At 47.0% G+C, this 16,824-nt stretch overlaps 5 protein-coding genes across 5 annotated transcripts; 4 read left to right on the plus strand and 1 right to left on the minus strand.

Annotated features, from left to right (window-relative positions):
- Positions 1-2,638: 2,638 nt before the first annotated feature.
- Positions 2,639-3,358, plus strand: ISF_08540 (hypothetical protein; the record flags this gene model as incomplete). Its single annotated transcript, XM_018852143.1, has 1 exon — positions 2,639-3,358. One exon carries the CDS (start codon positions 2,639-2,641, stop codon positions 3,356-3,358), a length of 720 nt encoding a protein of 239 aa, XP_018700743.1.
- Positions 3,359-8,250: 4,892 nt separating this feature from the next.
- On the plus strand, positions 8,251-8,793 carry ISF_08541 (GCN5-related N-acetyltransferase; the record flags this gene model as incomplete). The annotated part of the gene is made up of 1 exon (XM_018852144.1): positions 8,251-8,793. One exon carries the CDS (start codon positions 8,251-8,253, stop codon positions 8,791-8,793), a length of 543 nt encoding a protein of 180 aa, XP_018700744.1.
- A 1,538-nt stretch (positions 8,794-10,331) lies between these two features.
- ISF_08542 (Zn(2)-C6 fungal-type DNA-binding domain protein) lies at positions 10,332-11,985 on the plus strand (the record flags this gene model as incomplete). The annotated part of the gene is made up of 4 exons (XM_018852145.1): positions 10,332-10,391; positions 10,445-11,005; positions 11,105-11,239; positions 11,290-11,985. 4 exons carry the CDS (start codon positions 10,332-10,334, stop codon positions 11,983-11,985), a joined length of 1,452 nt encoding a protein of 483 aa, XP_018700745.1.
- Positions 11,986-13,449: 1,464 nt separating this feature from the next.
- On the minus strand, positions 13,450-14,508 carry ISF_08543 (dihydroflavonol-4-reductase; the record flags this gene model as incomplete). The annotated part of the gene is made up of 1 exon (XM_018852146.1): positions 13,450-14,508. The coding sequence occupies one exon, from the start codon at positions 14,506-14,508 to the stop codon at positions 13,450-13,452; it is 1,059 nt and encodes a 352-aa protein (XP_018700746.1).
- Positions 14,509-15,926: 1,418 nt separating this feature from the next.
- ISF_08544 (ThiJ/PfpI family protein) lies at positions 15,927-16,619 on the plus strand (the record flags this gene model as incomplete). The annotated part of the gene is made up of 1 exon (XM_018852147.1): positions 15,927-16,619. One exon carries the CDS (start codon positions 15,927-15,929, stop codon positions 16,617-16,619), a length of 693 nt encoding a protein of 230 aa, XP_018700747.1.
- Positions 16,620-16,824: the final 205 nt, after the last annotated feature.

Below are 16,824 nucleotides of genomic sequence, written 5' to 3' on the forward strand. Positions count from 1 at the left end.
GTCTGAAATCGCATCACCACCTGCTTTGATTCTTCCAGGCTGCGGCCATCGAAGGGCTTGACCGACCAAACATCTCCGACTTTGTGCTTTTTCCTCTCCTTTATGATTGAACCCAACAACATGCAGCAGCACTCATCAGTACAACCTCTTTTCCCTTCTTCGAGGTCCGTCTGTAGACGGATCAGCAATTCAAGCATTTTCCGCATTGCCCGCTGTCTTTTGCTCTCTAAATTTGCTGGACAATCACGTTAACAATGTCGTATGAGCAGTGGCGGAGATTTATACATACCAAGGAGCATAGGTGGCAGTGCCAGCGTGTCCGCTTCGAACGGACATTTGCTGTGTTTCAAGACCATTTCGGTCATCTTTCGGAAAACATTGCCCTCCATGAATACCCACGATATAGCCAGCCACAAAATGGCAGGTTTCCCAAACGTCTTCGGAAGGTCAGCTTTCAGTGATTCCATCCAAGACCGAGCGAACACTTCAACCCTTTCATGGCATTCGTAATAATCAACGAGAATTGCCAGCTTCGCGAGAGTGTCTGTGCTCACAGAATCGGGCACTTGTCGATTATGTCCATGCACTATATTCAAGAAGATGAGGAAGGCGTTCGCATCCCATTGTTCTGTACGCAACACATTACATGTGGTCCCGTCTTCCAGCTCTAATCGATGTTTGACTGTGCTGTGGTAGGCACTGCTTAACCTTCGACGGACTTGCCCTGATGCCAGTCTTAGATGGCTAGAGGATACGCGAAACCACACCGCGTTTTGTTCGTCATCTTTCTCTGTTTCCGATGAGCCGAGAGAATGCGGCTCGTTCGATCCGTCTGTATTCACTGATGGGGTGGCATTGTCTTTGGCGTACTCTGGTCGGTCTTCGTTGCGTGCTAGAATGAGCCCCTCCAAAGTATTGACGCTTTCTTCAAGTCGTGGTGAGGACGGTCCTTCTTCGTGAACAATTTCACTGTCTGTTGTCACGGTATTTGGCTTTTCATTCTTGAGCAAGTCACGTCGACGCATCCGTCGCCTTTCCTTCGCATTCATCTTTCGCTTCCCCTCGGAGGGGCCAAGAACATTGGGCGCCACCAATTCCTGGTCGTCAGGGGGGTTAAGAACAATGTCGGCCTGCAATTCTTCATCGTTCGGGTCCTCGAGAATAATGATTAAGTCGCCGATGGGATCGAGCACTGTCATATTGGTATGCATCTTGAACTAGTGTTTTGTGGGTAGCTGTAGCCACCTCGTTCAGCTGGCGCAGTCGAAATATATTTGACTCCTTCACGAAAAATTGCTCTCAACTGTGAACCTTCCTTGATACACATCAATGACTAGAGCAGGTAGTCCAGGGGTGGTAGTCCTGGGTGATGTGTGGGTTTGATGAAAGGGATACTCCTCACCTGAGGGTACCTCAGTGAGTTGAGCTGAGGGGCCCTACCCCTCAGCAGAGGTCGCCCCACTAATTCTCAATATATACTATACATTTAATATAATAATATACTATATTTATATTTAGAGAATTACTTACTAATTAATTATATAGGTGTATATTATAAATACACTTAAGTACTATAGATAAGGAGTAGTATAGTCTAATTAGTGACTATAAGGCGCTTATAGGGGTATAAGAATAAAAGAACTAATTATATAACTAGATTACTAAGGATTATATAATACTAATCTAGGATTAGTAGGCTTATAAGTAAACTATAGTAATTTAAGTATTATAATAGGGAAGAGGATAAGTATATAAAGAAAGGGATTCTTAATAGATAGTTAGACTAAATCTCTATTAATTAATTTAAATAATAGTTCTACTATTAAGATATATCTTTTAAATATAACTTATACTATAATAATTACTTATTAGTACTCTATATATTTAAACTAACTCTTTTTTTAAGAAGTAAACTAATTATAGAGTAGGATTAAGCTACTATTTGTTACGAATGCTGCAGGACGTGCAGGCGGGGCTGAGAGAGGCAAGGCGAAGGCTTGTCACACTAGCCACCAAAAAGACAGGAGATCACGTGATCTCCCCGGGATCGAGGACTCGAGCCATCGAGCCATCGATCCAGGAATAGGATCTAGGGGATCGAAGGTCGAGCCTTCCGATCCAGAGTTACAGTTATAGTGTACTATACTAGGAATTACCTTATAATTTATTATATAGATACTAAGTAATTACTTAGCTATTATATATTATTTAATCTAGGATATTTAGGAAGTAAATAGTATTATTATAATATATCTAATATTTAGTAGAGACTTTATAGGATAGTATTTTACTATAATTATTATAAAAAGAAAAGTATTAATTTTAAATAAGTTTTTAATTTTAATAGAGTATTATATTAAGGTAATATTATTATAATAAATGCATTATTTTATTAAAATGTATAGTAATGGGCCGCGGAGGTTGACCCGGTCCACCCACACGGCTTCAGGCCTCAACAGATGACGCATGACCTAATGAAGGACTCCAGCCAAATCATGCTTACTTAGGCATCCACGGATATTGAAATGCGCGCGTGCCTGGATGTCATGAAGTCTTGCCACCTCACAAAGCTTCCACTTGCACTTGCAACTCTTGCTCGATGGCAGGTTATACCAGAAGTCGCTACACGAGGCGAGAGATGCGTCAGATCCGTGAGATGCACGAAGCCAGACCCCCTAGGATCTACGACAGTTGCAGGCCAAACAATCCTAATATACCATTTTTTGCCAGCAGTAGAGAATACGAGAACAGGATCCTGCCCGAGCTGCCCGAGCTGCCCGAGCTGCCTGATCGTGATCGGGTATGGCTCGTAGAGCCAGGCCTCTGTTCAATTGAGGTATACGAAGCCAGCCTGAAAAAGTCTCACCGCCGTTGTCCGCCTCTGACAAAGTACATCTGCCGAAGCGGCGTGGTGCAGGTGGCTCTCAGAACACATCCGTATGCACCTACAAGCGCTGCAGAGGATCGCCACCTACGTGAGGAGCGCGACATTTGTTTCACTCTTCTCTCTGGAAAAGAAGGTCTCTATATTATTCAAAGGTTGCACTCTCGTGGGGCTCTTTCCTTTCCAAGCCACAAGCTGGCAACACCACTTGGTCTCACCACTACGATTTTGTGGGTGCAGGATGAGAGGGCGCAGGATGAGAGGGCGCGTCACAATATTTACCGAGAGCTTGGGCTTGGCACTGACGATTCCGAGTTTCCACGTAGTGCACTCCCACACGGTGTCATCCCTATTAGAGAAACAGACTCCAAGGAGTGGGAATTACCTGGTGCGGGTGGAATCGCCCGAGATGGACGGGCAACGGATGATTGTGGCATCCATAGAATCGAGTGGCCCCCGCAACGAGATGCCTAGCCAGATCGTGAAAGCTGCTCTTCAGCAGATCAACATTCCACTTTAATTCCACAGAAGAGCAAGGGAACGCGGCCACTGCGGGTTACTTCCCGACCGCCAGACTGCTACTCCAGGGAACATTCCTAGCTTTACGAAGCTGCAACATGATGCAGAGCCTCCGCCAGCACTTCAGATTTCTGCTGGAATTTCTGCTTTTCTTTTCTTCTCAATTTGTGTCAAAGGCACCGATGGCCCGCATTATCATGTCTGCGCTACTTGGCAGCGTCCACGGGCGGATGCACTTGGAGTGTGTGCGCACAACATCAACATCAACAATCCAGTCCAACACCTACAAGACCACTTTGATCAACAAGACAACTTGCCACCAAAAACGAAAAAAAAAAAAACCTAGTCACAATGAAGTTCGCCACCGCCGCCGCCGCCCGCCCTACCGCCCGCGATCCGCACGGTTAGTCTCCAATCTCCAATCTCTTCAATAAGCCGCCCATCCTACAGCAGGCCTAACAGTTTCCCTCTTCGTCATTCTTTCTTCCCTACTAGAATTAGCAACAATTATAACGCCTATCTACATTCGCCTAGGACTAGTCTGTAACAATTAATTATAATTAGGACGCCTATATTCTCCGGCCAGCGCGGCTAAGACAAGCGTCTACGCGAGGCGCGATATTTGCTTCACTCTTCTATCTAGCTTTAGGAACTTTCTATGCGACAAGGATTAATATATTGTGTTCATGTTGTAACAATGTTACTTATTAAATAGAATAAGCACGGGCACGGCCCCCCTTGGCCCCCTAGTCCCCCTCCTCCTCGCCCCCTCGGGCCACACCCCCCCTCCTCCTCCTCCCCCTGCTGCTGCTGCTCCTCCTGTTGCTGTTGCTGCTGCTGCCGAAGGGCCGCCTTCTTCTGGCGGCGGCGACGGGCGCGAGCCGCGTTACGCTGTTCTCTTTTTGTATATATCTTGTTTAGCGAAAAAGAGCGGAAAACAGGTGCCTGGGGCAAGTAAAAAAGTGGCAGGTTTAGGCGAGATGCGATTTTTCGTTTACGTTGGCTAATGGGGTTGTGTTTGCTGGCTCCATTTCTTGCCGGCCGAGACGAACAAGTGCAAGAACCGGCGGTGCCGCGATAAGAGTCTTTATAGAAGGGGGTTTGCAGTCGTGGAGATAGCAGCGGCGTATCCTAAGGCCGTCCATTCAGAACACTTAGTTGATTCTTATTAAGCCCACAAAGAGAGCAACACTTTGTCGTAGGGACGGTCCCCCCCTAAAAAGCAAAGACATGCGTAAGCTTTAGAATAGCCTTTCGTCACTAACTAATCCGTTCAGTAAGGTATGTAGACGGCCAAGCTTTCTAATGTCACCCATCTTGTGGTCTGTGTTCTGGCGCGTAATTTGTAGTTTGTAATTTGCTGGATAGGGCCACAAGTCCACAATATCTCACATAGTAGTTGATAAATTGACCGGGAAGAGCAGCCCAATCGTTATGGTCACTCATAGGCCTGAGAATCTGGAGAAATATACGAAGATAGGACGAGACGTATTCATTTTCAAATGAAGAAGCACCTCTAAATCATACAGCCGGAACGTCTATTATGACTAGAAGCTCGCAGAAAACACCGAGCTTCCGTCTGGGTAAAAAGAACTGAGGGAGATAGCTATGCCTTCTGTCGAAAGTTCGATAACTATTCATGGTACATGGTCACAATGCTTGTCCTAGAGGCCCTCGCGCAGTCTTTTGATGAGGATACGATGAGGCTTTTTTTTTAATGTCAAGGACAGAGCGCATTGACGCGTGGAATGGCAGCAGCTGCGGACATACCGGAATTGAACCAGATACCTATTGAAAACACCAGCGACTTCACTGACGTAGCAGTTGCTACCGTTGCTGGCCAGCGGGATCGCGACATGCTGACTCGTCTTCTCGCGTATCGAGGAAAAGAGGTCACGACCACAGGGGCGATTGCGAACGCCGCCGGTAGCAACCAATTTCAAAGGCACGATGTATTTCCGGTCTTTCGTGAGAAAAAGACCAAGTTGACAGACGATGCAAGGTCCGCTGTTGACAAATATTTTGCCTTCCGTTAGAGATTTTGTTCCCCTTCCCAACCTAGATGTGGTTCTCCCTACGGACCACGGCAGAGCAGCTGATGATGTGGGTATTTACTGGCTTGAAATGAAACCTTTGAACTTTCAAATGGCTGCTCCTTTTTAACATTTCCTTTTTTTTATGTGTCAACATCCTTTTCTTGGATAGGAAACAGGCTTGCCTGGTTGCTGACCTGCTTCTGTTCGTACAGGGAAGAAGAGTACAATCCATTAACGACGCAGGCGTTTGTTGACGCAGATGTAATCTTCAAAACAGGGCAATGTCTCGATGTCTCTTTTTGAAGAAAGTGCTCCAGCTAAATTTGTCTGTCCACGCTAGCCTGGAAAGTCTGAGGCAGAAAGCACGAAGAAAGTCTCACTGCAGTGCTCCGTCAGGGAGGTCATCGGCAGGCTGGTCACTTTCCACGTCATCAGGGTGAAACTGAAATTCCGGGGTATTCTAAGGCAAGTTGAATGCTTATTCACTTTAACCAGGTGGCAAGAATATCTATAGAAACAAAGGGGACCGGCAATTGCATGCTCTGACCCTTCAGGTTATACAGTAAACGGACCTACATCTCGACTTAAGAAATGATTTAGTAGAGCATTGATGCGCTGCTGCTGCTTCCCTAGCTAATCTGATCATGATGACGCTTTGAACTCTCCAATGGCCGTCGGCCCTACACAACTGCACTATCCCAGGTTGGTCACGAAGAACAGCTTTACAAGAACATCGATCGATTCAACTTGCAGAGAAATTGACACATAGTGTTTGAGCATCTCGTTTCTCACTTGGACCAGCAGCTCGCGTAGCTTGGTTTCAGACCATCCTAAGCCGTCCATGAAAGACACCTTGCTGAGCGTCCAGAGCTCGCCTACGACGATTTTTTTCATAGTTACCCAATACCCGCAGATGAGGATCCTCCGATAAAGTATTAAGCGGCACTTCGTGCCACTCTATGTTGACATCGATGTATCCTTTAGCAATCATTCGCTCCTTGACTGATAAAGCACTATCAAACGAGTTGCTCCCGGCTTTTCTGGCAGCATTCATATATTCTGCCCATTGTATGATCTTAGACACTTCTTTAACTTCGCCTCGAGGTTCCAAGAAGAGTTTGTGAAGTTCAACCCAGCCTCCTGGCCTTAGATGCTGAAGGCCCTCGTCAACGACTGTTTTCTCACATTCAGCATCGCGTGCAGATAGAAAGTCGAGATTATAGCCGCCAAAGTAAGGTTCATCGTCGTGCACGACCGTAATTTCCAAATTTGGGGGAGCACTATCAGCTGTCAGGTAAAGTCCAAACAAAACAAAGTAGCCAGTGCACAGCTCTTACAAGTTTCCTTGCATGCATCTAACGTCGAACCCGTGTACCTAGCGAAGCCACTATGCTGTTCTTAAGTAGCATTAAATAGACTAAGCTCACCTTAGCCCCTGGGAATTCATCTGCTGAGCTGACTTTAGCAACGAGTTGCACTGCATTCAGAGATGGAAGTGCTACTTACCAACAGCGGTACCCCAAAATTCAGTGCCGGCGCTCGCATCAACAATGCTCTGGGGCTGTTTATCGATTAGGCTTCGAAAAGTCTTGCGCTTAAGTATTTCTTTACATAGATTATAAAGCATCTCTAGGCCTCTACGTTAGAGATAGTTAACCAGTGTTAGGACATACTACTAGACTATAATAGTAATCTACTTAGCTACTATATAACTTTCTATCTTAGTTAAGTATTAATATATTAAACCTTAGTCTAACCTGACTTAGCCTTATATATATACTATAGTGTTAATATAACTAATTAAAGGTAGGAAGTTAGGTAAGGAATAGGATAGTCTAATAAAGAAAGGATCCCTTTCTATTTTAGCTTTTATAAAAGACTAAAGCTTACTTCTTCTTCTTCCTTCTTTTCTTAAAGAAGATTCTATCCTAATATTAATAGATAATAAAGGAGGAGGTTAGTTAATAAAAACAATATTAACTCTTAGTCCTACTTATATAGTATAGGCTTAAGTTAGTCTAGATTGATTTAATAAATCTCTACTAATTAATCTAAATAATAGTTCTATTATTAAGAGATATCTTTTAATATAACTTATACTATAATACTATTTATTTATATTTTTATAGTTTTAACTTAACTTTTTTCTTAAGAAATAGACTAATTATAAATTAAGGATTAAACTACTATTATATTTTAATTAGTCCTATTAAATAGAATACTTTTAAAACTATAAGTAGCTAACCTTTATTATATTTACTACTAATAGTACAATAACTAACCTAGGCTAAACTATAGTATAGATTAAGTAATAAATTAAAGCTTTTATTATTTAAATTTAAATTATATAGAATACTAATATTAAAAAGTAGTTAAACTTACTACTTTTTAAGTTAATAACTATCTTTCTAGTCTATTAAATAAATATAATTAAGAATAAAATAGGACCCTAAATTCTCTATTATCTATAGTTATATATACTAGATTTATCTTTAGTACTATATTTAAGCTCTTATTCTATAATCTTAAGTTCCTCTTTAGTAAGATACTTAAAGGTAACTATTAACCTATCTATATAAACTTCACGCCTTACTAAAATTAGTAGGGATCTAAATATAAATCCTTATAGCTTTTATATAACTTTTGAATAGGGTTAGCGGTTATATTGTGGTGTATATAGATGCGGCAAGGAAAACTTTTCCCTGTGAGTCATTCCGACTTAGCGTCAAGTTATAGCAATATGCCAGGCTTCGCCATGGAGCCTCTGTCATCTTTAAAACTTAGACACAACGAAAACATTAATTCGACACTATGACTATATACATCCGTCCCGAGACTCCCGCCGATTACAGCGCTATCCACGCTCTAACTTCTGATGCCTTTCCAAATTCTACGGCTAATGAGCCTGGTATCGTTGCCGACCTGCGCGCCGCCTCAGCCCTTACTCTCTCCCTCGTCGCCGTCGACTCTGCTGCTGCGGAAACCATCATCGGCCATATCGCGTTCTCACCTGTTGTCATCACGCCGCCGCCCTCGTCTAATAAAAAGTGGTTTGGGCTGGCGCCCATCTCGGTGGCGCCTCAAAGACAGGGGCATGGAGTCGGGCGGCAGCTCATTGAAGAGGGTCTTGCCAAGTTGAAGAGCATGGAAGGCGTGCAGGGCTGCGTGCTACTGGGTGATCCCAAGTTCTACAATCGCTTTGGTTTCATGGCGGGACAGGGTCTAGGACTGGCGGGTGTGCCGCCAGAGTACTTTATGAGTTGCGTGCTGGACGGAAGCGAGTGCCCGACGGGAGAGGTCAAATTCCATCCGGCATTTGACCAATCTCTGACTGATGCTGACACGAAGCATTGATGAGGAATCGTACATGCTCGATAACAATGGTATATTCCTCTGCAGATGATGTCGTGCCTTTAGTATATGGCGACGTACTTTTCCGTGTATTCTTTTAGTCGAAAATCCGAGCTTTAGATATTTTCAGCCAGTTTGCCTTTATTGTTGTGATGTGCCCAGTTTAGAATACGAGAAAAGCAGCCATTCTGCGCTAATCAGAGCCTTAATTCGCCCTATTTTCTAAGGCAATAATAATAATATAGCTAAAAGTTACCTAAGAAGGGAACAACTGTTTTTAGTAGACTAAGATTATAATTTCTAAAAGTAGTTAAACTATATTATCTTTTACTTTTCTATATATAAATATATACTTTTATATAAGTATATACTTTTATATAAATATAGATTTTAAAGTATATATAGTTTATTAATTTATTATAAAGCACATAAAGATATTATTAAGTACTTATAATATTTTCTTTTATTATTTAGAATATAGTTAATATATTATTAGAATTATTAAAATAAAAGCATTAATTTAAAACTTCCACTAAATATAGGAAGGCCTTTACTATTATAGTATAATAGCAAAAGACTAGAATTAAGACTCTAGGGAGAAGCTTAAAGCTAATTATAAAAAAGTAGAAATACCCTAAAGAGCATTTTTATAAGAGTGGGTACTAATGGTGCACCGTAGACAGCCCATCAGACCGTCGCCAAGCGCCCACCACCGAAGACTGTAGTTACCACCCATGTTCTTGTGCCTTCAACCAAGTTTCGAGATCTGTAGACAACCGAGGACAAATTGGTCCACCTGGCTCTATAGACTGTGACCCGCAAGATTTGCACCGCCCTGTTCTCTGTGCTGAAGGCGGCAGAGGCCTCCGGCAGCGTCCGCATGGACGCGGAAGAGCCGACCAAGGATCTCCGCGACGCGGTCAACAGTGGTCGTCGTGCGCTCCGCCGGCTGCCCGAGAAGTTGGGCTGGAGCCAGCTGAAAGGGCCAGCCCGTGTCTGCCGGATGAGGTCCTGTTTGCGGCGACATGGCCGCTGGTAAATGACGAGAACCATTTAAGCCCAGGCTGCGTGATGGTGGAAGAATTCAAGGAGAGTAGATAGCGGTACTGGCAAGATGTTGGGGATGAGCAGATATGCAGGCTGTGTGGTGGTCGAGATAGCGGACATGCGTCGTGGAGCCAAGCCGGGCATCACTACCAGGGTTAATCATTAATAGAATAAATAGACTTATGTTAAAGAGTATCATTTCATGTAGAAAAGACTCCCGTTGCGCGGAGTCTCAGGTATGGCGCTACGTGCAGATCGCATTGCATTTTAAGTTAGCAGAGAAACCCCGAGACCGGAAGGACCGGGCGAGCTCCGACGGTTGTGTGGATGGTGGTGGCGGACTGAATGGATTAGTACCTTGCTTGCGACTTATTAACGGCGCACCTCCCACACTGCCTCATCTTACCACGCAGAAAAGCCTGCATTCGATCTTACCATTGCTGCTACTGTTAGAGCCCAGGCTTCCGTTCCAACAAATCGTTCCGCCATTCGCGATGGTCTACCCAGGCACTAGAAGCACCGGCTGCGGCCAGTGCCGAAAGCGAAAGATCAAGGTGCGTCTCCAACTACTTACATGAGTGAACTTCCTGCTGCTGACCCGCGGTAGTGCGACGAGGCGCGTCCAGGCTGCCGACGCTGTCAAAAGTCCGGCATCGAGTGTCCTGGCTACTACCGCCCGCTGGAGCTGCGATTCCACACCGACGGCGGCAACCTGCTCCACGCCAGCTCGCTAAAGAAGGGTAGCAGTAGCTCCGCAGATACCACTTCCTCTGCCGCTTCCGCCTCCTCAGCCGCGGACCGCCAACAAGCGCTGCTCCTGCCGCCTCGGCTCGGCCTGCAGCCCGAGCCGCTTTGGGAAAAGGAGTCGGCGCTATACTTTTACCAAGAGTACTGCATTCCGCCGAGTCCCGACGTCTTCTCCGGGTTCTTGAACTTTCTCCCGAACATTGTGCTGCAGTCAGAGGCCGGGTCGACGCTGCGGGCGGCGTCGGCGGCGTCGGCGTGCCTGGCGTTGTCGCGGCGGAGCAAGTCAGCGCATTTGTATCAACGAGCGTGTTCGCATTATGGGGCGGCGCTTCGGGGGTTGAATACGGCGCTGGGCAGCGATGCGTCGGTGATTTGGAACGATGAGACGATTGCTTCCATCATGTTGATGAATTTGTTTGAGGTACTACCTCCAACTATCATGTGTATCAGCTATCATCGATATTCTCTGTGATGGTGCCCTGTGATGGTGCTTCGCGATGGTGGTGCTAACTATCAAAAGGACATTCACGGAAAGCCGTTCAAGAACCGAGCCTCGCATCTTACTGCTCTGATTCAAGTGTTTTCTATGAGAAACATCAAGATACTACAGGCCCCGGCACTAAGCCCATTATACCGATGGGCTTTACTACATATCGTAAGTTGCAAGAGTCGTGAGTGCATCGGAATGAATGCTTAGACTTGTAGCAAATCCGATCCTTCTACACTGGCGAATCATTCGACTGTGTGAAAATCCCCAAACGGGACATCAGCAGAGAAGATCTGTCGACCGGCCTCAGCATATTGGTTGCCCAGATCAATCAATTCTCCTCTGAATGGATCCACGAAAGCACCGATTTAGACGACAGCAGGCACAAGCCCCAGGCTTTCAATGCTCCGGCCCCTGAAGAGGCATGGCGAATTCAAACCCAGCTGGACCTGTGGATGGACAATCTGCCGCCGATCGTGAAGCGCAGGACCCTCACAACATCCAGCGGCACAATCACCACCGCGTCGACCAGGATGCTCGGCATCACGTGGTCATTCTACGACGCCGCGCTCGTAGTCTTCTACACCGCCGTGATCGCGTGCTGCCGCGCAGAGCAGGGCCCGTCGGCAGAGACTCTCATGGCGCTGGCGAGCAGCAGGCTGACAGAATCGCTCGACGCAATATGCAGATCGATACCGTACAACATGGGCGAGGTGGACAGGCGCGGGCGGCATGTGGCGACGCCGCAGTGCAAGGCGGGCTCGGCGTACTACATCATCCTGCCGCTCGGGCTGGTCACGCACAGCCAGTATAGTAGCGAAAGGCATCGGGGGCTGTGCAACGAGGCGCTGGAGAAGATACGAGAGAGACATGGGCTGATACATGAGGGTTCGTGCGTGGAGATGCTGATTTAGGCAGTGACTGGGATACAGCCATTGGATAAAACGTAAAGACAGTCATGAGACTGAAAATCACCATCGAAAAGGGGATATTCGTGTGACAAGATGCTTAATTAGGCGCTGGCCGGGATGTTAGAAACTGAATCGAAGTAATAACAGCTCATGAGACTGAAGATCTTCGACATCGAATTCGGCTGTCCCCCACCGGCGAGAGCGGTAGCGGATGAGGGGATTTCGACGGGCGACCGTGGCTGGGAGAGTTTGGGGTCAACGCTAAGAAGGGCTGCAGTGTATTTGAGAGGCGATGAGTTGCAAGTTACTTGATAGCTGGCTATTTACTGGAAAGATACCCTTTCCGAACACATTTGTTATAATCTCGCATTATTTCGTAAACATTTCCGCCGGTTGACTTGTATGCCCCAGCTTTCCTTTCTTAATACGCCCACGTCACTCTGGTCGTTTTCTTAAAGTCACCTAAAAGTCCGTGTCGCAGACAAAAATAGAGGCATTCGTCTTCATAGGTTTGTCCGGGTTGATAATGGACATGTCAAATCGTTTCATAAGCTGTGCCAGGTTAGACGCAGCCTGTAGATGTGCAACAAAGCACAGCATACCTCGCATACAGTTTCATTTAGCTCCATCATGGCAATCGGCTTTCCCAGACAAGAAAACTTGCCGCCCCCGAGATGCGTATCCACGGCGTGGTTCATCTTCTTCAAGTCTGGCGGGCTGGCGCACAACCACCACTCTGGCCGAAAGACGTCTGGGACATACGATCCCCGAACACCGACCGTGGCAAGGAGATCAACAGAGCTAGAAGATTTTATGACCTCAGTGAGGAATCTTAGCACGCAGCCTGCGCCATCAAACTCTTCCACACGCGGCAAATATGTGGAGTGGCTGGCCGCGACCGACCAGGGAGACTGCCTGGTGGACGACCCTATTCAGTACTGGCTTCTTCGTCGGCGCCAGTACCCGCAGCTGTCGAGGATGGCCATTGAACTATTCTCGGTTCCAGCCATGCTTTCCGAGCCAGATCGCATTTTGAGTCTAACAGGATAGATGGTAACAACGCAGAGGAGACGGCTAAAAGCACACCTTATGGGGCTGCGCAGTGTGTATCGTCTTAGGAGAAAAGTGAGGATACTCAGGTATCCAAATAAAACGAATGGCTCAAATAACTAAGATTGATGAGAGGGCAAATCAAATCAAATCACATTGTATTTTCCTTGCTGTAAATCAACTCAAATCTGAAGCCAAATTTGAGTTGATTTATTTGCTTGCAAGTCTGATAGAAAGCCTGTCACTGGCCGAGGCAATTGGATCATAGTGTTAGAGGTGGGTGGCTGGTTCGCCAGCTAATGTGGAACAAAGATTCTTCCATCTCAAAGTAAAACTCCAGCTAAATATATCACCTTGACATATTCTCTTTATTTAGTAGTACAAATAAAACGGTAAACATCGCAAGACACACCCCGCTCAGATCTTCCCATTTGCCTTGAGACTCTCAACACTGGCGATGAGAGCCTCGGTCGCGCTACGAGGGCGCCAACCTAATTCCTTACGGGCTTTGGCGTTAGACACGGGCCGTACATGTCCAAGTTCGGGTACGATAACACTGATCCTCTTGTTAAAGAGACCAATCAGTCTAATCATGAAGCTCGGCGCCGACCCCGTGGGCAGCTTCGTCGTATCCTCGGCCGGGAGGTGCTTTTTCAGATCAGCGGCCATCTGTTTAATCGGAACCGACATCTCGTCCGAGATGGCAAGGTAGCGCTGGTTCGGAGCCTTGGGCGACTCCAGGACGAGGACGTGCAAGTCGGCAACATCGCGGACGTCGACGATGCCGATGTGGAGGTCAGGCAGCGCAGACATTTCTCCAGACAGCAGACACATGGGGACTTCCAAGCTCGTGTTGACACTCTTCCCCAGAGACGGACCGTAGACGAGAACCGGGTTGACTGTGGCCAGCTCAAAGCTCCCTTGACCCTCGCCCGCCAGCCAGTCCCACGCCGCGCGCTCCGCAATCGTCTTGCTCTTCGGATACGCACCCACATACGACTTTGGCTTCCGAATCTCCGTCCAGTCCTTCTCAGTAAACGGGTTCTCCGCAGAGCGTTGCGCGTGCCCGTACATGACAGCCACCGCCGACGACGTCACCACGACGCGCTTCACAGAGCCTGCCTTTTTTGCCGCGCGGAGTGCGCGCAGCGTTCCCTCACGCGCGGGCTTGATGAGCTCGTTCTCGTCCTTGGGCTCGGCGGAGGGAAAGGGGGAGGCCGTGTGCAGGACGTAGTCGGCGCCGGCGCAGGCCGCGTCCCAGCCGGCGTCGCGGAGGAGGTCGACGACAACGAACTCCATGTCGTTGAGCTTGTCGCCGACACCAGCGCTCCTCATGGCGTAGCGAATGTCGTCGGCGCGTTCGAGGGACCGGACGGTCGTGCGAACCTTGTAGCCGGCTTGGAGAAGCTTGTGGATGATGTGTAAGGCGATGAAGCCAGAGCCGCCAGTGACGAGGACCAGTCTGTCGTTGGCCATGATTGCGCTGAAAGTTCGATTGGACTGTTATTAAAGCTTCAATGTATAATGATAAGTCTCCTTGAATATTTCTCTAAAAGTGAAAGAAAAAGGTGGAATATAGGCTCTGGCAGATATTTATACGGTAAGCCATTGTCACATCTTCCACCACTACGGGGTATAGTGGCGTGTATGTCACCACAACATAAACTCCGCGCTTCACAAGAACCCCTGTAGTGCGGAGAAATTTCAAAATAAAATGATGCATCTAAAAGAAAAAGAAGAAGAACTTCGCGGAGTACAATACAATATCGGGATCGTCCGGAGTTAGGACCGTTTGTCAGCATAGGGCCGACGGCGATCTTAATCGGAACCTGCTCCGGATAGCAAAAGCAAAAAGCGGAGCCGAACTAAGGCCAGCTATAACGTGCCGTAGGCTTAACCTTTCCGGGCAAGAAGCCCATTTGTTGCGATGTAGCTGTCGCCACAGAACACTACCTAATCCTGCCCTAGCTTGCGAGGCTGGCCGGACACTGCGCAGAATCATCCATCCTGTTCTCTTACTTTCGGGTTACAACCTCCATCCTTTGCCCTACAAGTTGAAAGTCCAATGCTTGCCTAGTGCTTAAGCAAAGACGAGCTTATCGACAGCATCATCCGTTCTTTCAGATGGAGGAGTACAGAATTTGATTGGAGCTATGGGCGATATGTGAAGAGAACTTCCACTTCGAAAGACGTACACAATATTCCATTACAAGGATTCAAAATTATGAGGAGAAAAGAAGAGACTAAACCTTTAAGCAGACTATTCTGCGGACTTTGGTCCCGAGGCGGATGGCTCTACTAATCACGGACACAAATTGAGCCGCTTCTGAGTAGATATTGCCCATCACCATCTCACAAAAACTACGGGATCATAACAGTAACCCTTGGCTTGTTCCCTTGAAGTTGTCTTGGACTGCCTTGCAGGCTGCGGGCTAGGCACTTGGTGGTGTCCGTCCAGGATAGCCAGCGCTAAACCCAGATCAGCCCTTGCTTGCGACAGTGTAGAAGGGACCACAATGAGTGTACATCCTTTACTTACAAACTTTCAAGAAGAGACGGAGAGCCCGATAGAAGTCCTTCAAGTAGCTCAACACAGGAATGTGTCATGAGCCGATAGGACTGGGGCAATGCCAACAGGCAATTTTCTCCGCAACCATGGATCGCGGAGTTTCTTGGTATTCTTCATTATTCAGCGCAATCACTTTCACGAACTAGCCTATCTACACACGTACCGAAAGCTGCAGACGCTTTGCCATTAACGTAGGCCACCCAACGGTAGTGTCCAGACCGAGGCAACTCGCGAAGCCTATAAAACAGCTCTTTGGACCACCGCCAACGCCGGGCAAGTCATTCCATTAGCCAATTCCATCCTTGATACATCTATTAAGCTCAACATGACTAAACGAATCTTACACGTCGTTACTAACGTCTCTCACTACGACAACCCATCCCACCCTACGGGACTATGGCTCTCCGAACTCACCCACGCCTGGCACGTCTTCGAGTCCCACGGCTTCGAACAATCCCTCGTGAGCCCCTCTGGTGGCTCCGTGCCCCTTGAGCCGCGCTCTCTCCAATTCCCTAGCTACGATTCCACCGCTAAGAAGTGGCGCGCCGACCCTACTAAGATGGCCCTCCTCGCCAACACCGCCGCGCCTGGGGACATTAACCCGGCTGACTACGACGCCATCTTCTTTACTGGTGGCCACGCCGTTATGTATGACTTCCCTGACAGTGTACGCCTACAGAGTATCACCCGGGAGATCTTTGAGCGCGGTGGCATTGTGTCGTCCGTCTGCCATGGCTACTGTGGGCTGCTGAACGTGAAGCTCACGGGCGGCGCGAACCTTATTACGGGCCGGAAGATAACAGGCTTCGCATGGACGGAGGAGGTGCTGGCGCGCCTGAATAAGATAGTGCCGTACAACGTGGAGGAGGCGGCGAAGACGCGTGGCGCGGTGTATAAGAAGGCGAGGCTGCCGTTTGTTTCACACACAGTGGTGGATGGGAATCTGATTACTGGGCAGAATCCAGGTTCGGCAACGGATACGGCAAAAAAGGTAGCTGCTGCGCTGCTCGGTTCTTAAGATGTAGAAAGCGTTCTTAGTCGAGACTATTCTCGTTCTATAGAAGGGATATAAATCCCTATAAAAAGTATATATATAAAACTATAGGTTATTAATAATAGATAATATTAACTACTTACTATTTAATAGTCTTAATTAATTAATAGATTTTATAAGTATAATATATTATTTTAAAGTTTATTATTATTATATAATTCAAATATTA

Source organism: Cordyceps fumosorosea (genome assembly GCF_001636725.1).
Source record: "Cordyceps fumosorosea ARSEF 2679 chromosome Unknown scaffold_31, whole genome shotgun sequence".
Lineage (NCBI taxonomy): Eukaryota > Fungi > Ascomycota > Sordariomycetes > Hypocreales > Cordycipitaceae > Cordyceps > Cordyceps fumosorosea.